This window comes from Elephantulus edwardii, unplaced genomic scaffold (genome assembly GCF_000299155.1).
Source record: "Elephantulus edwardii isolate Elephantulus edwardi_28Jun2011 unplaced genomic scaffold, EleEdw1.0 scaffold00009, whole genome shotgun sequence".
Classification (NCBI taxonomy): Eukaryota; Metazoa; Chordata; class Mammalia; order Macroscelidea; family Macroscelididae; genus Elephantulus; species Elephantulus edwardii.
Window position 1 is genome coordinate 35,429,996 of NW_006399759.1, and position 27,892 is coordinate 35,457,887.

General features: G+C 44.6%; 2 protein-coding genes across 2 annotated transcripts in view; both read right to left on the bottom strand.

The window, feature by feature from the left end:
- Positions 1 to 3,805, bottom strand: part of PQLC3 (PQ loop repeat containing 3) — a 21,562-nt gene extending 17,757 nt beyond the window's left edge. Inside the window, exon 1 of the mRNA XM_006880677.1 lies at positions 3,663 to 3,805. Coding sequence (XP_006880739.1) covers positions 3,663 to 3,805 — 143 coding nt within the window. The remainder of the gene's footprint in view (positions 1 to 3,662) is intronic.
- A 16,485-nt stretch (positions 3,806 to 20,290) lies between these two features.
- The window catches only part of LOC102875980 (chromosome unknown open reading frame, human C2orf50), a 15,517-nt gene continuing 7,915 nt past the window's right edge, over positions 20,291 to 27,892 (bottom strand). Inside the window, exons 2-3 of the mRNA XM_006880678.1 lie at positions 23,990 to 24,029; positions 20,291 to 20,482 (exon numbers count right to left, since the gene is read on the bottom strand). Coding sequence (XP_006880740.1) covers positions 20,291 to 20,482; positions 23,990 to 24,029 — 232 coding nt within the window. The remainder of the gene's footprint in view (positions 20,483 to 23,989; positions 24,030 to 27,892) is intronic.

The following is a 27,892-nucleotide window of genomic DNA, read 5'->3' on the forward strand; positions in this document are numbered from 1 at the left end:
TCTTCTTCTTCTTCTTCTTCTTCTTCTTCTTCTTCTTCTTCTTCTTCTTCTTCTTCTTCTTCTTCTTCTTCTTCTTCTTCTTCTTCTTCTCTTCTCCTTCTCCTCCTCCTCTTCCTCTTCCTCTTCTTCCTCCTCCTCCTTATTATTATTATTATTATTATTATTGTTGTGAATCATCGAGTAGGAACCAATCCATAGCTGACCCTCTGGTGGATTTTCAGAGGCTGTTAATCACACAGGAGGAGATTGTCCATCTTTTTTCGGTGTAGCATCTGGTGGCTTCTAACTGCCTGCATTCAAGATTGCAGCGCAGCTTCTTTCCACGAGGCCAATACAATTAATAATAAAGTCACTGGACTTTCAGGAAAGGAATGCGCATCTCGGGAAAGAGCTTTAACTGATCATCTCAGTTATCTATACTGGTCTTCACATTCTCTAGGCCATGTACGGAAAATGGGGCCCACAGAAGACAACCATTCAAGAAGTGAAGAAACAAACTCAAGGCAGTGGTGCAGGACAGGGCAAGGTTCACATCTGGCACAGGGTTGCCGGGTCACAGTCAATTCTGCAGCACCTGACAACCAGCAGTGTTAATAGCTAACATTTTCTTCTTAAAGTACATCCTGGGTTCAGAAGCTGATGAGCGTCCTTCCTTCTGAGAGACTGTCTGACGTGGTTTACATTATTTCACACATCCCCAATAGGTCAAAATGCAAATCTTTGTAAAGACCCTATCTGGCAAGACCATCATTGTGGAGGTGGAGCCAAGCGAAGATGCGGGACAAGGAGGGCATCCCACCTGACCAACAGCAGCTAATCTGGGAGATGGCCACACTCTTCCTAATTACAATATCCAGAAAGATCTCTGCAACTTTGTTCTTCATCTGAGGGGTGGCTGTTCATTACTCTTCAGTCTTAGGTTCAAAGTACCCAAAGAAGGCATTACTTTGTCCTATAGCCTTTTATCCCAATTCAAGTTTAGAATTACCAGTTTCAGTAACAGCTGAGCCTATTAAAAATGTTAATAAAGGTTTTGTTGTATGGTAGCAAACATTTTAAAACGCACACCCTGGGCATGCCATTTCACCTAATCACTCCAGGATGGAGCTATAAAATTGAAACATCTTATCAATGCCACTGTCACAACAAAGTCCAGAATCATCACCTAGGATTGATTAAGATATAGATCATATTCTTACATTGACCCAATTCTCTCAAAAATTGTTCTTAGAGTTGGCTCAAATAAAGACAGAAACAGGGTCATGCGTGACATGTGTTACTGACTTTTGCGGGACTGGCAGAGCCCTGCTACTTGAGGAAGCTCCATTGCCCTGCCAAACCACAGGCAGGAGGTTCAAAGCCACCAGCTGCTCTGTGGGAGAAAGAAGGGCAGTCTCCTCCTGTGTTAGTTACAGCCTCAGAATACCCACGGGAGAGTTAGGTATAGGTGGGTTCAGCTGGACTGGCAATGGGTAGTAGTAATATATGATGGTAAACACTCTCAGAGCTCTTTCTTCTCTAACTCTGGCTGCCCCACCTGGGCAGGCATGGCCCAAAGGGACAGTCAAACGTGCACTGTGTTCAAGCCTGAACTTCCACTTCTCCCCACAGGGCCCAATCTCAACTGCCCCTCAGCTGGGAAGGCTGGAGAGGAGAGACAGGGAGGGAGCAGAGTACTGCCAGTCCTTTCTCACTACTCATGTGCTGTGAGATGAGACCAGAAGGCAACAAAACCAGTGAATGTGGGAAGTGGGAGGAGGAGGAGGAAGATTCAAAAGACCAAAGATCCTGGAGAAGCCACAGCCCTGCCTATGAATTCAGGCAAATTACTCCACCCTCCCTGGGTGGTTGTGAAGATTAACAGGATAATGCACATAATACACAAGGCAGAACATAAAGAAAGTGCTCACAAAATAGTATCAGTTAGGATAAGCTGGTGCCAGAGGTACAGATAAAATGCTGTTCAATGAAGTGAAATTCTGACCACTTTGAACGGGGCTTTGTGGAAAAGCTGCCATTGGAGCTTGAGCTTAATCCAACCTACCTCATTTGCAGGCATCTGTGCCCAGCTGGACCCTGGAGCAGAGCCTGAGAGGCGGGTGGATACCTGCTTTTTCCACGTGCATGTGAGGCAAGACCCCGACACAGGCTCGCTGGGGTGGCAATACACTGCTGTCCAGTCCTGTCCGACTCACAGCAACCCCTCCATGGGTCTCCCAAACAATTAGGAGGAGACCATCCATCTGTTTCCAGCAGATGTTATTTGTTTTTCCCTTTTTGCCAGGATAAGCTGTTAGATAGATTTAAACTATGATCTTTCCTCTTTGTCCCTTGGTTTGCATTTTTAAAGTAATGGAGCAAACATGGGGGGGTTGTGAGCAGTGGAGCTGACTGGGTCTAGGACTGGGATGGTGTATAAAGTAGCAGGTCCCCTGACTCTGTAGACTTCTGTTCTATTCATGCTCACTGCCAAGCTCATCTTTCTCAGCTCAAGGACTTACCAACAGGCCCCTCTCCCTGCATTTCCCAAGCCCCTACCCCCTAACTCCTCCCTTCCTTACCAACCTAAGAGTTGCTTCAACCTGAAATACACTGCAGCTTCCCCATCCAGTCACCAAGCCTCTCCCTCGGAGAATGCCAGGGGTCCTCCAGAAAACCTAAAGGATTATTTACATACATACCCTCTTATCTGCAGAGTCTTTCTGGAAAGACTTCCCCCAGCCTTTGGGAGGCCAGATGCCAGGCAGGGTGGGCCCCCTCTGGGTGTGGGGATCCAGGACTGAGCAGTCTCTCACTCTCACCTTAGCCCTGGGTGGGGCTCAGTCCCAGCTCTTCTATTTCTCCCCCTTGCCTCTTGCTTTCCCCTCCCTCTCCTTGGATCCCTGTGTCTAGTCAACCCGGCTGCCCCTTAGGGAATGCTGTCAAGAACACGCTGGGGTGATAACCAAGAGGACTGAGCTGCGGAAGAACAAAGAAAGCACTTGCCAGAGAGCAAAGGCCTGGATGCCAACTAGATGTTCCAACTAATTTGAGTCATTTTCAGTAGACTTTCCATTCGACTCATTTTCAGTAGACTCCATTTGAGTTTCTGATAAACAAACTCAGTCCTTATTCTTAGCTTCTGCTCCCTGTCTGACCCCTGTCCACCTTTCAATAGCCACTTCATTTCCCCCTAAATGCTCTCAAATAATTTCTCCATTCTCTGAATCCAAAGAAAACATAAACGTTTTAAAGTCAGGTCCTTTAAAAAACATAGTTCAAACTCATTCTACTGACGAAAAAGCCCAAGAGATATTCGAATTGCTACTCTCTCAAGAAAATAGCTCAATAAAAACGAATGGGGGCAGTGTCTCGGGGAGACCAGTGTTGATTTCCCGAGGCCTCAGTCACTCCATTTATAAAATGGGCACGCTCTCTCAGGACCATAAGAGGCTTGGTGAACGTCAAAGGGCGAAAGGTCAATTCCGGAAAAATGCTAACTGCAGCCCGCAGGGGCTGTGTTTCGTAAATTAACCCTTGACCGGCCTTTGGCCAAACGGCGGCTCAAGGATCCACTCCCAGGCCCGTCCTATTAGACCCTCGATGCTCTCCGGGGCTGCCCGCACCTTCCGGGCCGAGAGGCACGAGAGGAAGGGCAGGAGCCTCGGCCAGCTCGGCCTTACCCTGCCAGCTCCAGAAGTAAACTCGGGAGGCTGATGCCCCGCGCGCTGCGCGCCCTCAGCAGGGCGGAGATCTGTGGCAGCTTGAGCGCCGCGCACACCACCAGCGTGCTCCAGTTGCAAAACCACAGCAGCCAGGTCTCCATGGCGCCACCCGGGAGCCGGGGAGGTCGGGGGTGGGGGCTCAGCGGAGGGGCGAAAGAGGGTTACTTCTCGCTTAACCTCTAGGCACCACCCAGTTCTTCCGCCTTTTCGCGGGTGCCCAGCCCCATGCTCACCCCGCCTAGCCCTAGGTTAGCTCCGCCCACAGACCCGGCATCGCCCTCCCCTCCCCGCCTCTATCCAGATAGCCCCGCCCCAACCTTAGATAGCTCCATCCTCATTGCTTCTCTCCAGATAGCCCGCCCCACCCCGGCCCTAGTTAGCCCCGCCCCTGAATGAAATAGCCCTCTCTCCCAGTATAAAGTAGCCCCGCCCAGGCACAGGATATCCCCTCCCCGGCATGGGATCTCCCCGCCCCTCCCGGTCCCGCCCAGACCCGGGAGAGCCCCCGCCCCGGCTGTTCTCAACCCTCTGTGCCTGCTGATTGATTGCCTTTTCTGAGATCAAGGGGTCTTACCCTTTAGGTGCTATCCAGACAACCTTGCATGTCCCAGGTCGTCAGAGGGGCACTTTCACTCGCTCACAAGGGAATTCTTTTTACGGGAGTTTTTGCTCTGAAACGTGGTTTATCGTTTGTTTATTTTTCTCAACAAGTATTTCAGAGATTCCAACTTGAATTATGCATAGTCTCCTCACTGTATCCACTGTACATTGTGCACACTGTACACTGCACACACTGGGAGAAGGAAGGTTGAGGAGAACTTGATCACATGGAAGCTTGAAAAGCCAAAGTAAACAAACAAATGCCAAACAACAGGCTTTAAAAAACCCAAAGCCTGTAGGATTTGTTCTTTAGACCTGAATGCCTTATAGCCTCAAGAGTAAATGTTCTTTCTAAGGGAGATGAAATACAATTCTTTTGATTAAAGAAAATAACGTGAATGTGATCCTCTTGAGAGAAGCAGAAAGTGATGAATTTTCTAGTTTCTGAAATCTCATACATACAGTATATAAAAACGACAAAACATTAGTCACTGAATAAATTACTCCTACAGGCTATTCTTTAGGGCAGTACAACTTTTAAGGCTGCAGCGTTTAGGGGAGCAAGCTGCCATATCTTTCTTCCACAGAATGATGGAGTTCCAATCTCTGACGGTTTGGATTAGCAGCAAAATGTTTAACCGCTTTGCCACCAGGGCCATGCAAAAACCTCAAACTCACTATCATCAAGTCCAAACCTACACATAGCTGACCCTCCAGTGAGATTTCAAAGGCTACACATCCCAGAAGAGGAAATTCCCCATTTTCTTCCAAGGAGCAAGTAGATTTGAACCAGCCACCTTTGGGTTGGCAGTGCAGCTCCTTATCCACCAGACCACCAGAGCTCCTCATGCATTTTGTTTTGTTGTTAGGTGCCATCAAGTACAATTTGTAGTGACTCTATGAACAGCCTATCTGAATCCTGTTCCATCCTGAGCCATCCTCATCATCTCTGACACATTGAGCCCATTGCTACAGTGATGGTGCCAATCCATCTCATTTGGGGGTCTTTTCTCTTTCGCTGACCCTCAACTTTTCTAATTATGATGTCCTTTTCCAAGAAACAGCCTTTCCTAGAAACATTTCCAAAGTATGAGAAATGAAGCTTCACCATCTTTGCCACCAATGAGCAATCTGACTGCAATCTGTTTGTTCTTTTGGCATTCCTTAAGATGGTCAACACTCTTCTCCAACACCATGACTCAAAGGCATAGATTCTTCTGTCATCCTTATTTATTATTCAGCTCTCAGATGTATAGCAAGTGACTGAAAAGACCATGGCCTTGGTCTGTACTTTAGTGTTTAAATGGACATCAGTGCTCATTAGTATTTTGGAGAGATCCCTAATAGCAGAATACATCTCCTGACCTCCTGATCTGCTGGTATCAAGCATCATAACAAATTATGGCTAACACTGGGAAGATTAGGAATCCCAGAACACTTAATTGTGCTCATGCCAAATCTATGCCTAGATCAAAAAGCTGTTGTCTGAACAGAGCAAGGAACACTGCATGTTTTAAAATCAGGGTGTGTGTCCGAGATATATCCTTTCTCTATACCAATTCAATCTGAATGCTGAGCAAATAATTTGTGAAACTGGACTCTATGAAGAGGAATGTAGCATCAGAATCAGAGGAAGACTCATCAACAGCTTACAATGACACGACCAAGTGAGGAGGACTTGAAACTCTTGCTGCAGAAAATCAAGGACGATAGCCTTCGGTTTGAATTACAATCTCAACATTAAGAAAACAAATATCTTCACCACTGGGCCAATAGGCAACATCATGATAGATGGAGAAAAGATTGAAGTTGTGGATTCTTTCCTCTTGCTTGGATCAACAATCAACACCAACATAGATCCTGTTTATAAAAACAAATGGAGGGGGGGACCGCAAAAATGTAACACCAAAATCTCCCGTAACTTGTTCTGAGATGTCTATAAATGTCTCAGTCCTGAAGTTTGGGGTACTAGGCACTCAAGCACACAGTTTCTGATCTCCAGAGACTTTCCTGTGCTCCCCAGCCCCCATAATCTCCTCCTCCGATTTCTTCCTGTGCCCTCATCCAGCCTTCACTAGACCATGGCCTCCCTTCTAATTATGAGTACATGGAAGCAATTATACCACTATCTCTATCTTATAGAGTCATGATGACCCAAGTGGCCTAGTGGATATGGAGCTGCACTGACAAAGGCAGGAGGCTCAAAGCCACCAGCTGCTCTGTAGGAGAAAGATGTACAATCTCCTCCGCTGTCATTTCCAGCCTTTGAATACTCGCTGGAATAGATTCAGGCAATGTGTAGTGAGTGAATTGAAAGTTTAAACCTACAAGCCACTCTGAGAGAGAAAAATGAGGCAGTCATTCCTGTATCTTTTTTTCTTTTACTTCTTTTCAGGGAAAAGCAAAGTCTCTCTAACCATAAATTAGGCAGTCACATTTCCCACATTGGGGATATCACAGGGTTCAGCACATCTGGAATGCAACAGACGAGGCTTACCCTAGGAAAACCACCTTCATGACCTTGATATCTCTCCTGCCAGGTAAGTAATCCCATGCCCTTGAATGTCATTAGTTGACGCCAAGGTGATTTGCATAAGGATCAAATATCACAGAGTACAACTGTCTCATAGGATTTCCTAGGCGGTGGTCTTCATCAGAACAGACCACTGGATCTTTTCTCCCTTGGAGAATTGATGGCTCTGAATGCCAACCTTTCTGTGAGCAGTCTAGCACTTAAACATTGCACCCTCAGGGCACAACATGTGTTTCTTGCTTTTGTGATGTCACTGCTTCCAATGTACTCAGGAGACAGAACTAGGACACACACATCTCACACAGCACACACGTACACATAGATAGTGACCGTGCGTGTGCAACACCCCCGCCCCCAGATATACACACATATTTCAAGACATATTGACACAGTGGCAGCAACAACAGACTCAAGTACATCTCCAGTTATGACGATGGGATGGGATTAGCCAGTGTCTGGTTCTGTTGTTCACAGGGTAGTCGTGAGTTAGAGCCAACTTGACAGCTTCTAACATGCTTGTATACATATTGTTGTTGTGTATCGCTGGGTTGGATCTGACTCAGAGCTGACCCTCTAGCAGGTTTTCATTGGTGGTAAATCATACTGGAGGAGAGTGCCCATCTTTTTCCCACAGAGCAGCTGGTGGATTCGAACCGTGTGCCTTTGGGTTGGCATCATAGCTCCTTACAACTAAGCTACCAGAGCTTGTGCGTATATGTGTGTAGGAGTCCTAGTGGTGAAGTGAGGTAAGTATTGTGCTGCAAAGCCGCTAGAACCCACAAGTCCCTAGTAGAAAGATGTGACAGTCTGTTTCTGTAAAGATTTACAGGCTTGAGACCCCATGGGGATTTCTACTCTGTCCTCCAGGGTGGCTACGAGTCAGAATTGACTCAGCAGCAGCAGCTATATAGATGTGAGCAAATGCATAGACACGCATACAAGTACATATGCATAAACATACTTACAGGTAGGGATTGACTCAGTCACTGGGGCAATGGGGGTAGGTGGATCAGAGACAGTAAGGTCGGTACAGGACAGAGCAGGGTTTAAGGCTCTTGTACATAGGGTCACTATGAGTCACAAGTGACTTGACAGCACCTAATAATAACAACAACAAAAACATATATACATATACTGAATCAGAATCGTTCTTTTAACAAGATGTCCAGATTCAGATGTAGTGTCGAGGTGCAGACTCACGGGCTCCAGTACGTGGGAAATCTTTCATAAATATTGATCATCTTAGCCTAACTTTTGCTAAGTGCATAATGGGCAGCAGTGAGTTTGAAATAATACAACCTGACATTGATTTAAAGTGAAACTAATCTCTGAAGACAGCTAAGTAGCTAAATGCAGGATTTCCTTTTTCATAGTTGGTTGACCCAAAGATAGTGCTGTCATCATCTTATAAAAATTAAAGTCACTCAGGAGAAGGTTATCCTAACTTTTACCACTACCCCTGGGAACTAAAATGACCCCAATACTCTTCTTTGAGTCCAAGATGACATGCTTGGAAATTTGTTTGTTGTGATAAAGTCTAAATGAGTCCTGAATTAATAATGCAGACAGGGCCCAGGGAGACATCAGAACTTTGAAGGATCAGGAAGGTCCCTACTAAGAAGAGTGTATCAATTTGGTTCAATCACAGACCTTAGAATCATCCTCTGTGTTCAGCTGGAGTATTACAAGGTCTGAGGCAGTACTGAGAGCTCTGGTCATGTAGTCCACAGAGCATTGCCCTGCTAATGCAGAGACTACACCCCTCTGATGGTCTGAATCATCAGCTTCTCTGAGGGTGAAAGTTGGGATAAATGATTTATAGCCTTGGAAACTCAATGGAAGGTCAGCTATAAGTTCAGACTTGACAGCAATGAGTTTTTGTTTTCGATGGAGAGGAGATTAAGACTGTCAACAGCTTCATCTTGCTTGGATCCACAAGTAACACCCTTGGTAAGAGTAGTCAGGAAATAAGGAGTAGCATTGCACTGGAAAAATTGGCAGTTAGAGACCTTTCCAAATTATTGAGGAGTAGTGATGTCAGTTTGAGGACTAAGGTGCATCTGATTCAGGCCATGGTCTTTCTGATTACTTGCTATGCATTTGAGACCTAGACAATGAATAAGGATGACAGGAAAAGAATTGATGCCTTTGAGCTGTGGTGTTGTAGAAGAGCACTGAACATCCCATGGAAGGTAAAGAGAACAAACAGTGATGTCATGGAGAGGGTGCAGCCTGAGTGCTTTTTGGAGGCAAGAATAATGATGCTTTGCCTCACATACTTTGGGTATGTTGCTAGGAGGGGCTATTCCCTGGAGAAGGACATGATGTTGGGAAGGGTGGAGGGTCAGCGAAGGAATGAAAGACTCTCAACCAGGTGGATTGACATGGTGACTGTGGCAATGGGATCCTGTGTATCAGGAAGTGTGAGGATGGCGCAGAATAGAACAGGGTTCAGATCTTTTGTCCATAGTGTTGCTATGAGTCGTGCTCAACTCGACAGCACCTAACAACAACATTGGATCACTAGAAAGGTTGAGGAGGCAGTCTTAGGATGAGCATCCAGGAACAGCTTCCCTGACCTGCCTCCCTCCCCAACACAGCATTCTCAAACACTATCACTGCAGCTTCAAACCCAGTCCATTCCAGCCATGCCCAGGAAAGCCACCAGGAAGCTGCCTTTACTCTGCTTAATGTTCTCAAAACTAGGCACTAACCCAACGTCAGCTCCAGCAGCCACTTGAATTGCTGTGCTTCCAAAGGGGTCCTGAGGTTGCACCTTTGCACCACACAGGAAACCCAAGGTGGAGGGAGTAGTCATACCCAGCGTGCTTGTTGGCAAAGCATCTAGGCCTTTAGCTTTCCAGCAGCCAGGTCCCTAATGTGTGCAGTAGTAGGCTTGGGGGACGTTGAATGAAAGGCAGTAGTTTCTGTTCTTTACCGGCTGATCCTTTTGAAGGGCTGAAGAGCAAGGATGTGACTATGAGGGCTAGGGTTCACCTAACCTAAATCACGGTGTTTTCAATTACCCCATACACATGCATGTGGCCGAGCTCTTACAGAGCTGGACTGTTTACCCAAAGACAGCACCTCTCTGGCAGCTCTAATCCATCAGCCTCTCTGTGGGAAAAAGATGGGCTCTCTTCTCCAGTGCAACTTACAGACTGAAAATCCACTGGAAGGTTGGCTGAGTCTAGTTCCAACTCGACACCAATGAGTCTGACACTTTTGTTTGCTTCATATGCAGGTGAAAGTTGCACAATGAAAAAGGAAAATTAAGGAGAATTGATGCCTTTGGATTGTGGTGTTGGAACAGAACATTGCATATACCACTCATGCAAAAACCTCAAGCAAATCCATCTCAGAAGACATGTAATCAGAACGCTCTTCGGAGGCAAAGAAGACAAGACTTTGTCCCATCTGCTTCAGGCACGCTCTCAAGAGGGGCCGGTCCCTGGAGAAAAACATCATATTTGAAAAAGAAGAAGGTTGGTGAGAGAGGAAGACCCTCAATGAGATGAATTGCCGGAGTTGCTTTAACATGGGTGAAGCACAGTGGAGACTGAGGATGGCTCAGCACTGGGTTGCTTTTATTCTGCTGTACCAGGGTCGCCATAAGCCAGAGGGAATTCAAAGGTACCTAACAATAATGACAAAGGGGTACTTGAAAATATTGTATTGTTATTGTGTGCTGTCAAGTTGGAACTGACCCATAGCGGACCTTCGAGCACAGGCAGTAAATCTCACGGGAGGAGATTGCCCATCTTTCTCCCACAGAACAACTTGTGGATTCAAACCATGTGCCTTTGGGATTGCAGCACAGTTTCTTACCACTAGGCTATCAGAGCTATGAAGGTCAAATGTAAACTCTTGGAGCTCTGATAGGTTTAAGGTTAAAACTGGATGTCAGTAGACCAAGGCACAGCCTGGACAGTTGGAGTTTGGTCCAAAGTCCCTGCATGCTCAGCTCTGGTCTCTCATTATACTTGCCTCAGAACTTTAAAGAGCCCTGCCACTGCCAGGGTTCCCAGGGCTCACATGGAAACATGGTGCAGCATGATAGAGATGGCCAGGGACATTGGAAGCAGAAGTGAGGGGCTTTCTGAGTTGCAAGACTGAGGGCTGGCACTGAGGATGGAAGAAGGCACAGGGAGTCTGGCAAAGAGCAGAGAGCTGGCAAACCTTCCAGGAATAGCCTGCCAGCTCAGTGACTGTATCTGTGGGGTCATCACCTCTGCCTACTCCATCCCTGACTCTTACTAACCTAAAAGCCTGTTTAGTAATTGAAGCCTCTGCTGATCAGATCCTGGGGCAGATTGTGCTCTAAGGTCTTATTGTCAAACTCAAACTCATGTCAATCAAATTGGATCTGACTCGGAGCTGACTCTCCAGCAGGTTTTTGAGGCTGTAAGTCACACCGGAGGATAATAACCATCTTTCTCCCGCAGTCACTGGTGGACTGGGACTGTCAGAGAGGTACATCCTTGGAGTTAGCAGCCTGCCTCCCTGTGACTACACCAGTTCTGGACTTCCTCCTGCAGGCAACGGTGGAGGGGAGAGTGCTGGTCTTGGGCGGAGCAGATACAATGTGGTAGACAACGAAGCACAGGGAAGAGTGCCTACTGCTCCCAGTATGGTTTGGGTTGAGTCTTAGGCATTCCACAGAGACCAAACCCACTGCCATCAAAGCAGGTTTTATCTGAAAAGAGAACCTCGACAGATGACAGTCTCTCGTAGCTCTGGCAAACTCACTAGTTCTCAGACATTGTGATAGGGCTGCATCCTGTCCCCATGTTCACCTGTGCAGTGCAATCATGTTGCTCTCTGTCCTGGGGAGACTGGAGTGGGAATCAGTGGACAATCATTGCTCTTAGGGAAAAGAAAACAGGGAAGCAAAGAACTCTGCTACAGGTGTCAAAGGCCCTGTCGAGATGACAACTACACGCGCATCTATGTTCTACTGAGGCATTGTGCATCGGTGATTTCTCCTTTGTTAAAGGACGTTGTTTACACTCAAGGTTGTCCTGGTTGGAAGTCCCTGGTCCTGCCATGTGATTGTGACGTATCTTTAAGAGGCTCTCCCTCACCCTTTTCTGCAACTGTCTTGAAATCTATCTATTTTAGTGTATGGTCAGGCACTGGAGCCCTAGGCCCAGCCTTGGAGAAGACTGTGGCTCAGCCTGCCCTGCGCTCTGGGATGCTCATTGCCTGGCTGGAGGGACCCTTATGAGACATCAGTGCTCCCATGACCACCCAGGGAGCACTCCTCTAGTGTGAATGCAACATGGACTCTTGTAACAAACAGAATTCTCTGGTGTGAATGTCACCTAGGGGAGGAAGGTTTATAGGAGGAAGGTTTCTACCTGACTCCAGTGCCTGCTCTGGTAACCTAGTGGTAAGAAACTGTGCTACTATTCCAAAGGCACGTGGTTTGAATCCACCAGATGCTCTGTGGGAGAAGGATGGACACTCTCCTCTCGTGTGATTTGCTGTTTCTGAAAACCTGCAGGATGGGCAGCTATGGGTGGGTTCCGACTCAACAGTGCACAACAACAACAGCAAACCGTGCCTGCTCTGCACTGGCTACTGTGTACAAAGACTTTGATGTGAATGTGTGTGACTCAGGTGTCCAGGGGACCTCAGCTATCCTCCAAGCATTGATCTTCAAGGCTGGGACACTTGAAAAAGCCCTTAATATCCTTATGACTCTAGTTCATCTTTGAAACAAGGACAATAAACCTATCTGATGAGGTTATTTCAGGAGAGCTCTGGTGGCTTAGTGATAAGAAATTACTCAACACCAATGAGTGAGTTGAGTAGAAGATTCTCTTAGAATCTTTAACGCCATAGTTTAATATCTTAGTTTCTTACTGCTATAAAGGAAATAGCAGAAATGGGTGGCTTTTAAAAAGAGAAATGTCTTTTCTCACAGTTTAGTAGCTCTCAGTCTAAAATGAAGACAGGGATGCTGAGAGAGTGTTCTTTTAGCTCTAGCGGAAGATTCTTGTCTCTTTCAGCTTCTGGAGCCTGTGTTCTTCGTTCCTCAAACACCTTCACACGGCTTCTTTCTTCCTATTTGTGCTCTATCCAGCCTCTGCTCTACTCTTTCTAGAACGCAGAAGTGATTTGGTTTAGGATACTCCCTACATTGCTATGATATTATTAATTAAATGAAGGAAACCCCATTTCCAAATTAATAACATCCAACATTAACATTTCAAGATACACTTTGAGAGAACACAAGTTGATCCACAATGGTGTCCTTTATTGAGTTTTGCCTATATCGGGTATTACTAATGTATTACAAAATGGTGATTTTCTGGTTTTTACAATTTCTCCCACTCCAACCCCTTATTCTCCAATAGAGAAAATCTTTCCATCTCCTGCTTAATGTTTTAAAATTGTCAATATGAACTCACAATTTCCTTACAGCTATTATTATATAATAATATATATGGGAATTGAGTTTACTCCTAAAGCACAGCTCGCTCTCCCTCTTCCCCCTGCGCCCTCTCTCTGTGTGAATGTGTGGTGGTGACAAGTGCAGTCCATCACTGTCATGCATTTTGATGTTCAAGTTGTCCCATATTTGACCCTGCATCTAGCTTTTATGCCCCTCTCCCATCTTCGCACCAATTTGGAGCACTTATTTCTAGCCCAGTATATTGTTTCGATCTCATCTTACCTATTTGGACTGTGGATAGTGGTCATTTTTATCACAGGACCAGAGAAACCAGAGTAGAGATTGCCACAGAAAGATTGAAGCAGGAGAATTCAGATGAGCAGCCTTGAATGTGGAGAGACAATGCTTCCAGCCTTCCTGCTGCCTCTTTGACATTAAATCTCAGGCCCTTCCCTGGGACCCAGCTGCTTCCCAGGCCCTGGGCTCTGGAATGGCCCTATGTCTTGATTTGTAAGGTCCCTTTGTGTGCACTGGTCCTGCTCCTGTGCATTTGGTGCCCATTTGCCTACCTCCTGACCCACTCAGTCACCTTTGCTCTGTCTCAGACAAGGCATGGGGCTTGCGGCTGGCCCTTCAAGGGCAGACATCCCTCCAAGTTGATGTTGTCAACACATGTAGATGAGAAGGAAGCATTCTCTTGAAAGCAGGCAGATGTGACAGGGAGAGGAGGTAGGGCTGGCTACTTAGGAGAGGGGTCTCCTAGGGATGGTGATGGTTCCAGGGAGTGCAGCCAGACAGGCTAGCAGTGAGAGAGTGAAGACAGAGGTTCTGCCTGGCCACTCTCCCAAGCCTACGGAGGAGGGTAAGTGAAGAGGTCTTTACACCATGACTTGTACACACAGCTGACTGCCAGCAGATCAGCCAGTGGGAAAGCGCCCAGGAAGCAGCTGGCGACCAAAGCCGCTCACAGGAGGACGCCCTCTACCGGAGAGGTGAAGAAAACATGTCGTTGTGGGGCACGTTGTCAAATTAGACATTATCAGAGATCCATCCAACTTCTGATTTGAAAACTTCCCTTCCAGCATCTGGTGCGAGAAATTGCTCAAGACTTCAAAACAGATCTGTGCTTTCAGAGAACAGTTATTGGCGTTCTGCAAGAGGAAGTGAGGCCTATCTGGTTGTCCTTTTTGAAGACATCAACCTGTATGCTTGCTATCCATTCCAAACATGTAACAATTATACCAAAAGACATCCAAGCAGCACATCATATATGTGGTGGAAGTGCTTAAGAATCCACTATGATGGGAAACATTCTATTCTTTAAAAAAAATATTTCTTCTTGTTAGTGGTGTTTCCTGAATGGTGGATAATTATTTCCCCCAAACATATTGCGATGGGAAAGTCTGCTGTTAGAGACCTCTCTAAAATACTGAAGAGCAATGGTGTGTCTCTGGAGACTAAGGTGCACTTGATACAGGCCATGGTCTTTGTAATCACTTGTTATGCATCAGAGAGTTGGACAATGACTAGGGAGGATAGAAGGAGAATTGATGCCTTTGAGCTGTGGTGCTGGAGAAGAGCATTGAATATACCATGGACTGCCAAGAAAACAAACAGATTCATCCTGGAGAGGGTTAAGCCAGGCTGCTCTTTGGAGGCAGGGATTCTGGGGCTTCGTCTGACATACTTTGGACATGTTGTAAGGAGGGACAGGTCCTTGGAGAGGGCCATCATGCTTGGGAGGGTAGAGGGACAGCGCAGGAGGGGAAGACCCTCTATGAGGTGGATTGATTCGGTGACTGGGGTAATCGGTATGGGTGTGTCAGAGGCAATGCAATTGGCACAGGATAGAGCAGGGTTTAGGGCTGTTGTACATAGGGTCGCTATGAGTCGCAAATGACTCGATGGCACATAACAACAACAACAACAACGAGGAGGTAGTCGTCAGAACAGAGCAAGGAAACACTGCATGGTTCAAAATTAGGAAGGGCGTATGCCAGGGATGTGTCCTGTCTCCATACCTTTTCAACCTATATGCAGAACAGGTTATCCGGGAGGCTGGGCTCTATGAGGAGAAATGTGGGGTCAGGATTGGAGGAAGACTAATCAACAATCTGCGTTATGAAGATGACACAACCCTGCTTGCTGAAACTGAGGAGGACCTGAAGCACTTGCTGCAGAAAGTCAGGGACTGCAGCCTTCAATATGATTGAAGCTCAATATAAAGAAAATGAAGATTTTAACCACTGGGCTGATTGGCAGCATCATGATAGATGGTGAAGACACTGAGATTGTTGACAGCTTCAATTTGCTTGGCTAGGAAATTAAAAGATGTATTGTGATGGGAAAGTCTGCTGTCAGAGACTTCTCCCAAGTACTGAAGAGCCACGATGTCAGTCTGGAGACTAAGGTGTGCCTGATACAAGCCATGAACTTTGCAATCACTTGCTATGCTTTAGAGAGCTGGACAGTGACTAGGGATGATAGAAGGAGAACTGATGCCTTTGAGCTGTGGTGCTGGAGAAGAGTATTGAATATACCATGGACTGTTAAGAGAACGAACAGGTTTCTCCTGGAGAGTATTAAACCAGGCTGCTCCTTGGAGGCAAGGATTCTGAAGCTTCATCTGACATACTTTGGACATGTTGCAAGGAGGGACCAGTCCTTAGAGAGGGATGTCATGCTTGGGAGGGTGGAGGGATAGCGCAGGAGAGGAAGACCCTCTATGAGGCGGTGTGTCGGAGATAGTGAGATTGGCACAAAAGTAGGGTTTAGGGTTGTTGTACATAGGGTCACTATGAGTCACAGGCGACTTGACAGCACATAACACCACCAAGAACAAAGAGGTCAAATGGTACCTAAGTATTTGATGGTGAATGGAGAATTAGGGGGCAGGAACCAGTTATTGGCAGGTTTTTCATTTTCATTTGTGCATGAATTTTGAATATAAATGTAGGGACATAAAGCATAATTGCAAGTAAAAGTAAAATGTTCTGTTTATATATAACCCTGTTAAATTTTCTAGATAACGTCAGCATTTGAATTTTTTAAAACAAGTAAATTTCTCATTGATGGCAACTAAACAATGTTTGCAGCGTTTTTATGAAACAGTAGATTCCATCCACTCACTATACTTTTCTGAGCTGTCCTACATGCAAGTACATATTTTTATTGTTGTTTGGCTTCTGTGCTGTTCTGTAAGTTTGCTATTAAAATATATTAAACTATATATATAAAAAAAGAGGTTCTGCCAAAGGGCTCTGTGCCTGAGTGATCCTCCTTCCTTGCCTTTGAGTCTTTCTTGGCTCTGTCTCCTCTACCTGGCCTCCCTCTACCCATCTTTTCTGCACTTTCCTCAAGATTGCCGCTTTTTGCAGAAGGACTCCCTTCTGTGAGCTGCTCAGCCCTGGGGGTTTTCCTCTGAACTCTGTGAATACCACAGGCACAACTATTGCATCTAGTACACGAGTTGCAGCCAACCTTCCTTGTGAAAAGAAGATGGTGAATGCATTCTGGCAGGTCCAGGCTCAGACATGGGCAAAGTCATGCTGGGGCCGTAAAACAGAAGTAGGACCCTGTTTCTAGAAGGGCATGTAAGAAGTCTGGATCAGATAGAGTCCTTGCGGTTGATCTGCACTCAGAAGTAAAGTCTAAACTTTACGTATTTGTTTGAAGCATTTGCACAGATAAACACGCCCGAAGCTATTTGTGGAATTGGTCAGAGCCTCTGTATGATAGCTTGGATTATGACTCAGCAAGCATTTATCCTTTGACCCCTTCTGCTGTGGAGGAAATTTTTTTTTTTTAGCCAAATAAGGCTGTGTTTGCCCATGTGACTAATTTTGGTGAACACAATATCAGCATGTGTGATTTTTTTTCAAAAGTCTTCAATGTGCCAGCGTACTTTAGCTTGGAGCTTATGCTTTGGTGATGGGCCAGGAGACGAAGACACACCCAAGTAGCTGTTGGTCCAGGAAGATGAGAGACACATGGAGTTTAGCTGGGCCCAGGCTAACGTCTGGAGTCAAGCCTGCCTGTGATGAAAAAACCAATGTGCTGGGTTATTTTATGGCTTTACCCTAGTGGATGCCTGTAGCCTGTGAAAGCCCCAGCAAGCCAGGGTATTCACAGGGATGCAGCGCTCTGAAGAGCCCTGTCAGTATTACTAGCTGTGTGATCTGGATCGAATTTTGAATTTGGATGAAACTTTTGAGTTAGTTTCCTCATCTCCTAAAAGGGGAACACAAGAGATACTCCCTGTGAAATATGTGAAGCATAGAGTCTGTATGAAAAGCGTTTGCTTGTCTGTAAGCAGTTCATTAATAGGACATGATCGACTTGGCTCTGGTCTCTAGGTCTTCCTATCCTCCTGCCTGCCTGCCTGCACAGACTCTGCCATCTGCATCCAACTTTAACTTATCTCCTGGAGTTCCCAGAAGACTTTTTTTCTTTCATTTTCTCCACAAATGGATATAACTCTTTTGGGTTTAAGTTTTGGTTTCCCTACCTTTTCTGGCCTTAAAGACAAGAACAAGTTCCTAACAGAAGCACACACACATCCGTTCCCACAGAGCCACCAGAAACTACCTTTGTATCCATCCACCTATCCCAGAGGGAGCTCGAGTGGCTTAGTGGTAAGAAACTGTGCTACTAAATCAAAAGGATGTGGTTCAAATCTACCAGCTACTCTGTAGGAGAGAGATGGGCGATCTCTTCCCGTGTAATTTACTGCCTCTGATAATCCACCGGCAGGTCAGCTGTATGTTCTAATTTGATGGTACACAATAATAACAACACTCATTGCAGAAAGCATGCACTTGACTTTCAAGTGAGGCTGCTATGATGGGCTGATTTTACTGGGTCTGACTTTCCCCGACATTTGATCCCAGACATGGGGGGCCCAGATTTTACCTCAAACTCCTCTGGATTGAAACACAAATGGCTGTGCCCTGCTGTGCTCTCCACGTCTCTCACCTGTTGCCAAAATCAGGCCTGGTTGGTCTCATCACCTTCTCATGTCTGGGGTTGTGTTGGCCAAGGATGTGACCATGAAGAGGATGGTGTTTATATTGTGGGGAAATACTGTGTCCTGTGTAGCTTCTGAGAACATGGATGAGCTTTTCTTGGGAAAGGAGGATTCTGGACTCTAGGAAAATCAATTCCAGTTTCCTCAAGGATTCTTTAATGTACAAAATTTGCAAGTCAACTTATCAGCTGTTAAGGGAGTCTGAGATGGAGTGTCACCGGCTTGTAACAATGAGCTGGTGAGGATGGCACAGGATAAGAGCAAGGTTCAGAGGAGTTGTTCATAGAGTCACTATAAGTAGCAGTCAACACAGCAGTACATAACTATAACAGAACATGTAGTTGTGGGCTTAAGCATATAGACAGGATACAACAAATTAACTCATTGCTGTTGATTCAGAATTGACTCAGTGCTGACCCTCCAGTGAGTTCTTGGAGGCTATACATTGCATGGAAGGAGACTGTCTATATTTCTTCCATGAAAACAGTTGGTGGATTCGAATTGTCTATCTTTGCTGTGGCCTCTCAACTCTCAATCCACTAGGCCACCAAAGCTCCCTATAGACTCTAGAGCTGAACAAAGTGCTGAGGTTCAGCCTGGCTCCATCACTGACAAGCTGTGAGACACTGGGGAAGATACTTAATCTCTCTGTGCTTCAATTTCTTCCTCTATCAGAAATGACAATACCTCCTATCTTGTGAGGTTGCTGAGAGGATGAAATAGATTTATATTTCTAGTTCTATTATTTAGATTTATATTAATAGTTATATTATTTATATTGATATTGATATAAATGATGGTGAGATTTAATATCAGCTGTACAACCAAATGAAGCCCAAGTAGATGTCAAAGATCAAGTAGTCTTTTCAGCTTCTCCTATTTTCCTTCATCTTCAGGAGGCTGTGACTGCTATTGTGCAGAAAGACACTGGCATTTAAACTCAAAGACCTGGGCTCAGTGCATGGCTGGACTTCTTACTTGCCTTGAGAACTCTGAGGTTTCTTTTTAAACCTCACCCTCCCTTTTAAGCTCATGTGAAATAAATAAAGTATTTGCTCCCCTTTACCTCCTTGAGTCATGGTGAGAAGATAATGAGAAAATAAGTTTGCATTTGTGCATTGTTGTGCTTGTTTTTGGTGTTTTTTTTTTTGTTTTTTGTTTTTTTTTTTTGTCCCCAACACAGCAAACATTTGCATCTCACTCCGGTCGCAGCCCAAAGTAGGTGAGGGGAGCCAGCTCCACTGCCCCCTCTAACCCTTCAGCAGGTTTTCAAAGCCTGGACATCACATGGAGGAGATTGCCCATCATTCTCTCACAGCAGTTGTTGGATTCAAACCACTTACTTTAGGGTTGTTAATGCAACTCCTTACCCATTAGGCCATCAGAGCTCCCTAATAAAGGGTGCTCACAAGGGTCCTTATAAAGAACAAGGGAGGTAGGATAGAATCTGTCTCTTGTAGGAAAGGAGACACAAGTAATAGAATGCAGCCCAACTGAGACCTTGATATCTAGCCCAGCAAGAGTCAATTGAGCGAACTTTAAACTTTTAAACTTCCAGCCTTCAGAACTTGCTGTTTTCAGGTGCTATCAAGTTGAGTGTGGCTCATAGTGACCTTACACACAATAGACCTGAACCCTGTCCTATGCTGCGCCATCCTCTTCATCTCTGATGTACTTGAGCTCATTGTTACAGTTACTGGTCGATCCATCCCATTGATGCTCATCTCTTTCCTAGAGTGATATCTGTTTCCAGGAAAATAGCTCTTCCTGACAAAATGCCCAACATTTGTGAGAGGAAGTTTCACTATCTTTGCCTATAAGGAGCAGGATAGACTTGAATTTCCACCGTTATAGATTACGTGGCCCTGAGTAAGTGACTCTTCATATGTAATAAGGAGCCAGTGAAGCCTCTTGGAAGGCTAGTGGGTAGCTGAGAAATGACGAAAGTGCCAGCCCACATGCAGTGTTTTCCTTGGGCCAGGCCGTGGACTAAGTCATCTCAGGGCCTTCCACACCCACCTCAGGTCCTAGATGGGCTGCAGCTCCTCTTCAAGCTTCTTCTTCCGAACGCCTTCCACAAAGAAGTAGTCCATGTTTATGAGCATTTTCCCCAGAGGTGTGTCCATTCTGCTGCCCACAACCTGGTTCATGGAGTTGGGGACCGTGTCTGAGAAGAGAGGCACGTACTCCGGCAACATCGGGTGCTCCTTCTTATTACCCTGAGGAGGACAGTTCTGGTCACATGTCATATGGAAAACAGAAGAGTCCCTGTATGCCACCCGAGGGCCCAGCAGGAGTCAAGGACACAGAGCAGAGAGACTTCCTCTTTGTGTGACATGGTGTCCTGAGGCTTCAAACCTAATGCTGGTCTGTGACCCCCTAGATGAATGTCACAATCCCTAGTCCTTAATTACAATTACTCCTTCTCATCTCTGGGGCTCCTGTTCTCTAGAATTTAACCTTGACCTTTACTATATCTATGAACTTTGATAAGTGTTGATAGTAGTAGAGGGGCTTCAGGCCTTTTGTTCATAGGGTAGCTATGAGTCCTGATCCGACTTGAAGGCAATTAACAACAACAACGTGTGACCTCTAATGATTCAGTTATCCATTGCCCTCACCCAAAGGCTGTGTGGCCCCCTAAGGCACCCTGTCTTAATCTTTCATCTGTCCCCAGGACCTAAGACCTAAACAGGACAGCACTATTGTGTGGGTGAGATGTTGGGTGTCAGTGGCCATATTGCCCGCTGAAGGCCTTCAAAAGCCTTCACAGGTGGGAAGAATGTGCTAAATTTGTCTTGTTTTTCTCTGTTAGTAATATTTTACTTGCAGTATAGCATACATGCAGAAAAGTTCTCAAATCACTACTGTACGCCTCAATAAATTTTTATAAAGCGAGTATGCTGTGTAACCACCACCTGGATCAAGAAATAGAATACACTCAGCCACCTGGAGACCTCCACACCCCCGCAGCCACCTCAGCTTGACCTCTTACACACGGATTAGCCTTGCCTGGTGGTGAAGTTTCTGTGAGTGGAGTCACATGCTGTCTGGCTTCTCTCTCTCAGAGGTAGGTTTGTAAGTTTCACAGTTCACTCACTCTCATTGCCAGATGCTGAATGCATTGCACAAACATTTCACTAGTTATGCTTCACACCAGTTTTGACAATTTGCATAGCACTGCTCTGAGTATTAGTGCACATGCCTTTTGATGTGTGGTAGATGTATCTAGGCAACAACACTTAATTGAGTTCAAGTTACAACTCTTAATACTGAGAGATGTGTGAACGTGTATGCAATAATAATCTGATCAGTGGAAAGAAATCCTCAGCTGTGTCTGCCCTTATTTACTTTATATACCCTGGGTCATGTGACATGGCCATGGTCAAGTAATTAGAACCCAGCGTTCACCTGGGAAAGCCCAAGTTGAAAGGGCACTATTGTTTGGGTGAGATGTTGGGTGTCAGTAGTCATGTTGCTAGAACACAAGTCCAGCTGAAGGCTGGAAAGTGCTTAGTATAGAATTTCAGGCTTCAGGAACTATACTTCCTACCCTAGGAAGCCCAGCAAGTCCAGCAAGGCAGACATTAAAGCTCTTTGGACTTTTTGCAACATCTATTTTCTCTCTTAGCACCAGCAGTCTGGAAATCAAAAGACAAATTGCACTGGGAAAGCCTGTTGTCAGGGGCCTCTCCAGAGTACTGAAAAGCAAGGATGTCACTCTAAAGACTAAGGTGCGCCTAATCCAGGCCATGGTCTTCACAATTACTTGTTATGCGTCAGAGAGCTGGACAGTGACTAAAGATGATAGAAGAAGAATTGAGCCTTTCAATTGTGGTGCTCGAGAAGAGTCTTGAACGTGTCTTGGACTGCCAAGAAAGCAAAGAGGTTTGTCTTAGAGAGGGTGAAAACAAGTTTCTTCTTGGAGGCTAGGATTTTGAAGCGCTGTCTCACATACTCTGGGCATGTGGCCAAGGGAGACCAATCCTTGGAGAAGGACATCATGCTTGAAAGGGTGGACTTACAGTGCAGGAGAGGAAGACCTAGATGATACGGACTGATATTGTAACTGAGGCAATGGGTGTTGGTGTGTCAGAATTAGTGCGTTTAACTCAGGGCAGGGTTCAGAGCAGCTGTACATAGAGTCGCTACCTGTCATGGGCAACTCAATGCCGCATAACAACAACAACAATTTTCTAGATTGGTTTTAGATCATTCTTTGCACAACTCGGTTCACTCTCATTCATTCATTCAACATGAACAGAGTGCTAGCTATTATACTAAATGATGGGGACAGAGCATAGTGATGTTTCCACCATTTTCCTTTCTCCTAAGGACCTCATAATGTAGTGAAATCAAACACTGAGTCATTTTAGGTATATGTTACAAGAGAAGATAGATGATACTGGGGAATCAAACAAAGTTATAATATGATCAGACCTGCCTGGGAAGGTGAGATTTCTCACGGGAGGATGCACTTGGAGATGGTCTTAAGGATGAATAGGAATTCATCAGACAGAAGAGGAAGGCATTTCAAGCTGAGCATGGACAAATGAAAGAACATTGATCAGTGGGAGTGAGAGGTGAACAAAGAAGCTGGAGAAGTAGGCTGAGTCAGATCACAGGAAGCATTGTAAGCCATGTTGAAAATATTCAGCTTTTATCCAAAGAGCTTTTTATTTAAGGATTTTAGGTAGTTGACTTTGGCTAACTTGGCAGTTTAGGCAGATGATTGGTGGCAACATGTAGTGTGGGGTGAAGTGGATGATATTCTCGACTCATTGCTGTTGTGTCAGAACTGATTCAGAGCTGACCCTCCAGCATTTTCTAGGAAGCTCTGGTGGGTTAGTTGTAAGAAACTGCTGCAATCCCAAAGACATGTGGTTCGAATCCACCAGCTGCTCTGTAGGAGGATCAAAAACCTTCTTCTGTGCTATATTTACTGCCTCTGAAAACCCACTGGAAGGTCAGCTATGGGTAGGTTCCAACTTGATAGTACACAATAACAAACATTGCATGGGAGGAGATTGCTCATCTTCTCTCAAGGAGAAACTGGTGGATTTGAACTGCCAGAGAAGTGTGTCCTTTGGGATATCAGCACAGCTCCCTGTGAACTAGGCCACCAGAGCTTCTCTGATGATACTGTTATCTTTCTTGTGTACTATTGAGTTGGAACTAACAGATCCATAGCTGATCCTCCAGTGGGTTTTTAGAGACAGTAAATGATGTGGGAGGAGATTGCCTATCTTCCTCCTGCAGAGCAGCTGGTGGATTCAAATCATAGACCTTTGAGTTGGCAGCAAAATTCTTTACCACTAAGCCACCAGAGCTTCCTTGATGTTTCAGTGGCAAGGAATTAGTTCACAAACTACTGTTACTCAAACTCATTCTCTGTATTGGGCACTTACACACACACACATCTGTATATTAGCAGATATCCTTGTGTGGGGGACAATTTCAATAGCAGATACTTGTAATTTCTGGTTCATTCCTCTTAATAGAATCAAGAAGCAATGAGAAAAAGACTTTCTACATACTCTATATTAATTTTTTTTTTTTGCACGAGCGCCTGAGTTTCTTGAAACGAGGCTGCATTTTATTCATCTCTGTATACCTTAGCATCTAGCACAGGACTATGTTCTCAACTGACATAGACAAATGCTGGAAAGAATGGCTAAATATTAAAAATGTAAGTATTTCTTCCCAAAATATGTTTTGTCTTTTACCATTGAATCATAGTCTTTCAGGAAACTCCAATTCTCAGTCCTAGAAAGGAAAAACATGGTGGTAGTATGAGTTCTTGACGTGATGTTTTTATGAAAGACATTAATGATATCAAGTAGCTGCCACTGAAGGACCAAATCAAATTGTTGTTGGGTACTACTGAGTCTGAACCAATCCATAGCTGACTCTCTTGTGGGTTTTCACACCAGAGGAGACTTCCTATCCTTCTCCCACAGAGAAACTGGTGGATTCCAATCACATATTTGCATTGACCGTGCAATTCCCTACCACTAAGCCATAGGCTAGGTCTTCTAAGTTTGGTCCTATTTTTTTCCTCTTATGATTTTTATGCTTTTTTACTTTATTTCCAGAACTTTATTTCCAGATCTTTGATCCACCTTGAGTTGATTTTTGTGTACGGTGTGAGATGTGGATCCTGTTTCAGCTTCAACACAGATGTAATAACTAAAACAGGATGGTAATGTATGATGACAGGCACCTAATGGAACTAATGAAACAGAACTGAGAGCCCAAAAATTCACCTATCTACTTATGGCCAACTGGTATTCAACAAGGAAACAAAACCAATGAAACGAGGAAATGACAACCTCCTCAACAAATGATGCTGGAAAACCAAAACAATTATTGTTTATCCTAATCCTAACAGCCTCCTAAATTCTAAAAAAATCTGAGAGTCACACAATTTCTAGTCTTCAGATATTTCACCTCTGTATTTTGAAAGATTATATCCATACTTCCATTTCTTAATTTTTAAAATTTAAGCTCACTTATTAACTTTCTCACTGCATTGTACTTCAGGATGAATCTATAAGTGGTCTTTTTTACGATGAATGCAACTTCATTTTTCCTTTCTTTTTCATTCCTAGCACAGCTGATCATATGATTGTCTGATTCATAGTGGCCCATGCCAATCCAAAGTCTATACACATGAACCTCACCTGATGGACTACACAAGAATCACATTGATTACATTTGTGTAAAGAATTGTAGGAAAAACTCAGTATCAGCTGTGAATACCAGGTCAGGTGCTGACTCCGTAATGGACCATTAACAACCAGGAATGTACTCTGTGCCTATGTTTTTTAAATCTATATGTGGAACAGCTCATTCGAGAGGCTGTACTTTATGAAGAAGAATATAGCATCAGGATTGGAGGAAGACTCATCAACAAACTGTGTTATGCAGATGACACAACTTTGCTCACTAAAACTGAGGAGGACTTGAAGTGTTTGCTGCAGAAGGTAAAAAACTGCAGCTTTCATTATGGATTGCATATCAATATCAAGAAAACAAAGATCCTTACCACCAGGCCAATAGGTAGTATAATGATAGATGGAGAAAGGATTGAAGTTGTTGATGATTTAATCTTGCTTGCATCCACGATCAACACTCATGGCACCAGCAGTCAGGAAACCAAAAGATGAGTTCCACTGCGAAAAATCCACAGGCAAGGATTTCCAGAGTTCTAAAGAGCAATTATGTCAGTCTAGACACTAAGGTGCACCTAATCCAGGCCATGGTCTTTGCAATTACTTGCTATGCATCAGGGAGTGGACAATGACTAAGGATGACAAAAGAAGAATCGACACCTTTGAGTTGTGGTGCTGGAGAAGAGTACTGAACATCCCATGAACTGTCAAGAGAACAAATAGATCTGTCCTTGAGAAGCTCAAGCCGGTTTGCTCATTGGAGGCAAGGATTTTAAAGCTCCATCTCACATACTTTGGATATGTCACCAGAGGGACGACTCCTTGGAGAAGGACATCATGCTTGGAAGGGTGGAGGGACAGCGAAGAGAGGAAGACTTTGGATGAGATGGATTGACACTGATTTATACTGTGAATTATATTCCCACCTTCTCAGTCTTCCCAAGTTTCTATGTGTCTGTTTATTCAAAACTACAAAAAAAAAAACAAAACTACAAATAAACAAGTAAGTAAATAAATAAGGAAATCCCTATTTAATATATCTTCTTCACAATCAAATTTGCCATTGTGATTTTGTTAACAATCAGCTATGGGCTGGAAGCCTCTTGTTTCAGCAATCAGGACCTGGTGGGTAGGGCTTTGTACTTACAAGCTGGTTGGGTCCTGCTTGAGTCTCTAGCTTGGAGCAGTTGGATTCTGAAGGGTAAGTTGTTTTGATTTACTTGAAAGTTGGATGTAAACTGCTTGGGTGTTTTTTATTTTTTAACAATCAAATATAAGCTGACTGTCCATTATGATTTTGTTAGCAATCAGCTGTGGGCTGGAAACCTCTTGTTTAAGCAATCAGAAGAACGTCTACTTGTCTTTTACTGTCTGTGCATAGGCATTTGACTGTGTGCATCATAACTGTGGCTGACATTGAGAAGAATGGGAGTCCGAGAACACTTAATTGTGTTCATGCAGGACCTATACCTGGAGGCTGTTGTTAGAACAGAACAGCAGGAGAGCAGCACTGCATGGCTTAAAATTGAGAAGGAAGTGCTACAGGGCTGTATTCTCTCTCCAAACCTACTCAATCTGTATGCTGAGCAAATTATTCAAGAAGCTGGGCTCTACGAAGAGGAATGCAGCATAAGGATTATAGGGAGACTCATCAATAACCTGCGTTATGCAGATGACACAACTTTGCCTTCTGAAAGTGAGGAGGACTTGAAACACCTGTTGCAGAAGATCAAGGAATACAGCTTTCAGTATAGACTGTATCTCATTGTCAAGAAAACAAAGATTCTGACCACTGAACCAATAGGCAACATCGTGATGGATGGAGAGGAGACTGAAACTGTCAACGGCTTCATTTTGCTTGGATCCACAATAAACACCCTTGGTACCAGCGATAAGGAAATAAGGAGATGTATTGCACTGGGAAAATATGCATTTAGGAACCTCAACAAATTACTGAGGAATAATGATGTCAGTTTGAGGACTACAGTGTGTCTGATTCAGGCCATAGTCTTTCCAATCACTTGCTATGCGTCTGAGAGCTGGACAATGAAGAAGGATGACAGAAGATGAATTGACACCTTTGAGCTGTGGTGTTGGAGAAGAGCAGTGAACATTCCATGGATGGCCAAGAGAACGAACACACATGTCTTGGAGAGAGTGCAGCCGGAGGGCTTTTTGGAGGCATGTTGCTAGGAGGGGCTATTCCTTGGAGAGGAACATGATATTGATAGAAGGGTAGAGAGTCAGTGAAGGAGAGGAAGACCTTCAACCACGTGGATTGACTCGGTGACTCTTGCAATGGGCTTTAGTGTGTTAGGAAGTGTGAGGATACCAGAGGATAGAAAAGGGTTGAGATCTTTTACTCATAAGGTTACTATGAGTCATACTCCACTCAATGACACATAACAACAACAACAACAATCACCTCAAAATCAAATATATCAGATAAAAATTACTTGTATTTTTTACCCCTAGAGAATTTCCTCAGAGCCTTCTTCCCTGCATACTCCAGACTACAGCACTGGTCTATTCCCTGTGCCTGGATTATTGGTCTTCTTTTCCGGTTTACTCCAATATCTGTGGAGCCATATCTTTCTTTGGTTCTGGAAAATTCTAATACATTTCTTTTCAAATACTTCATCTTTCCCTGGGAATTTCTGTTTAAAAGAACTTTGTTTCCCAAATCTTCCTTCTTAGAAAAAGTTTCATATGTTGTTGTCGTTATGTGTCATAAAATCACCTGCAACTCACAGCGACCCTATGTATAATAGCTCTGAACCCTGTCCTATCTTAAGCCAATGATTGTCTCCAACACACCTTATCCTATTATCCCAGTCACTGAATCAATTAATCTCATCTGGGTCTTTCTCTCCTGGGCTGACCATCCACCCTTCCAAGTATTATGTCCTTCTCCAAGGACTGGTCCCTCCTGGCTATGTGTGTGAAATATGTGAG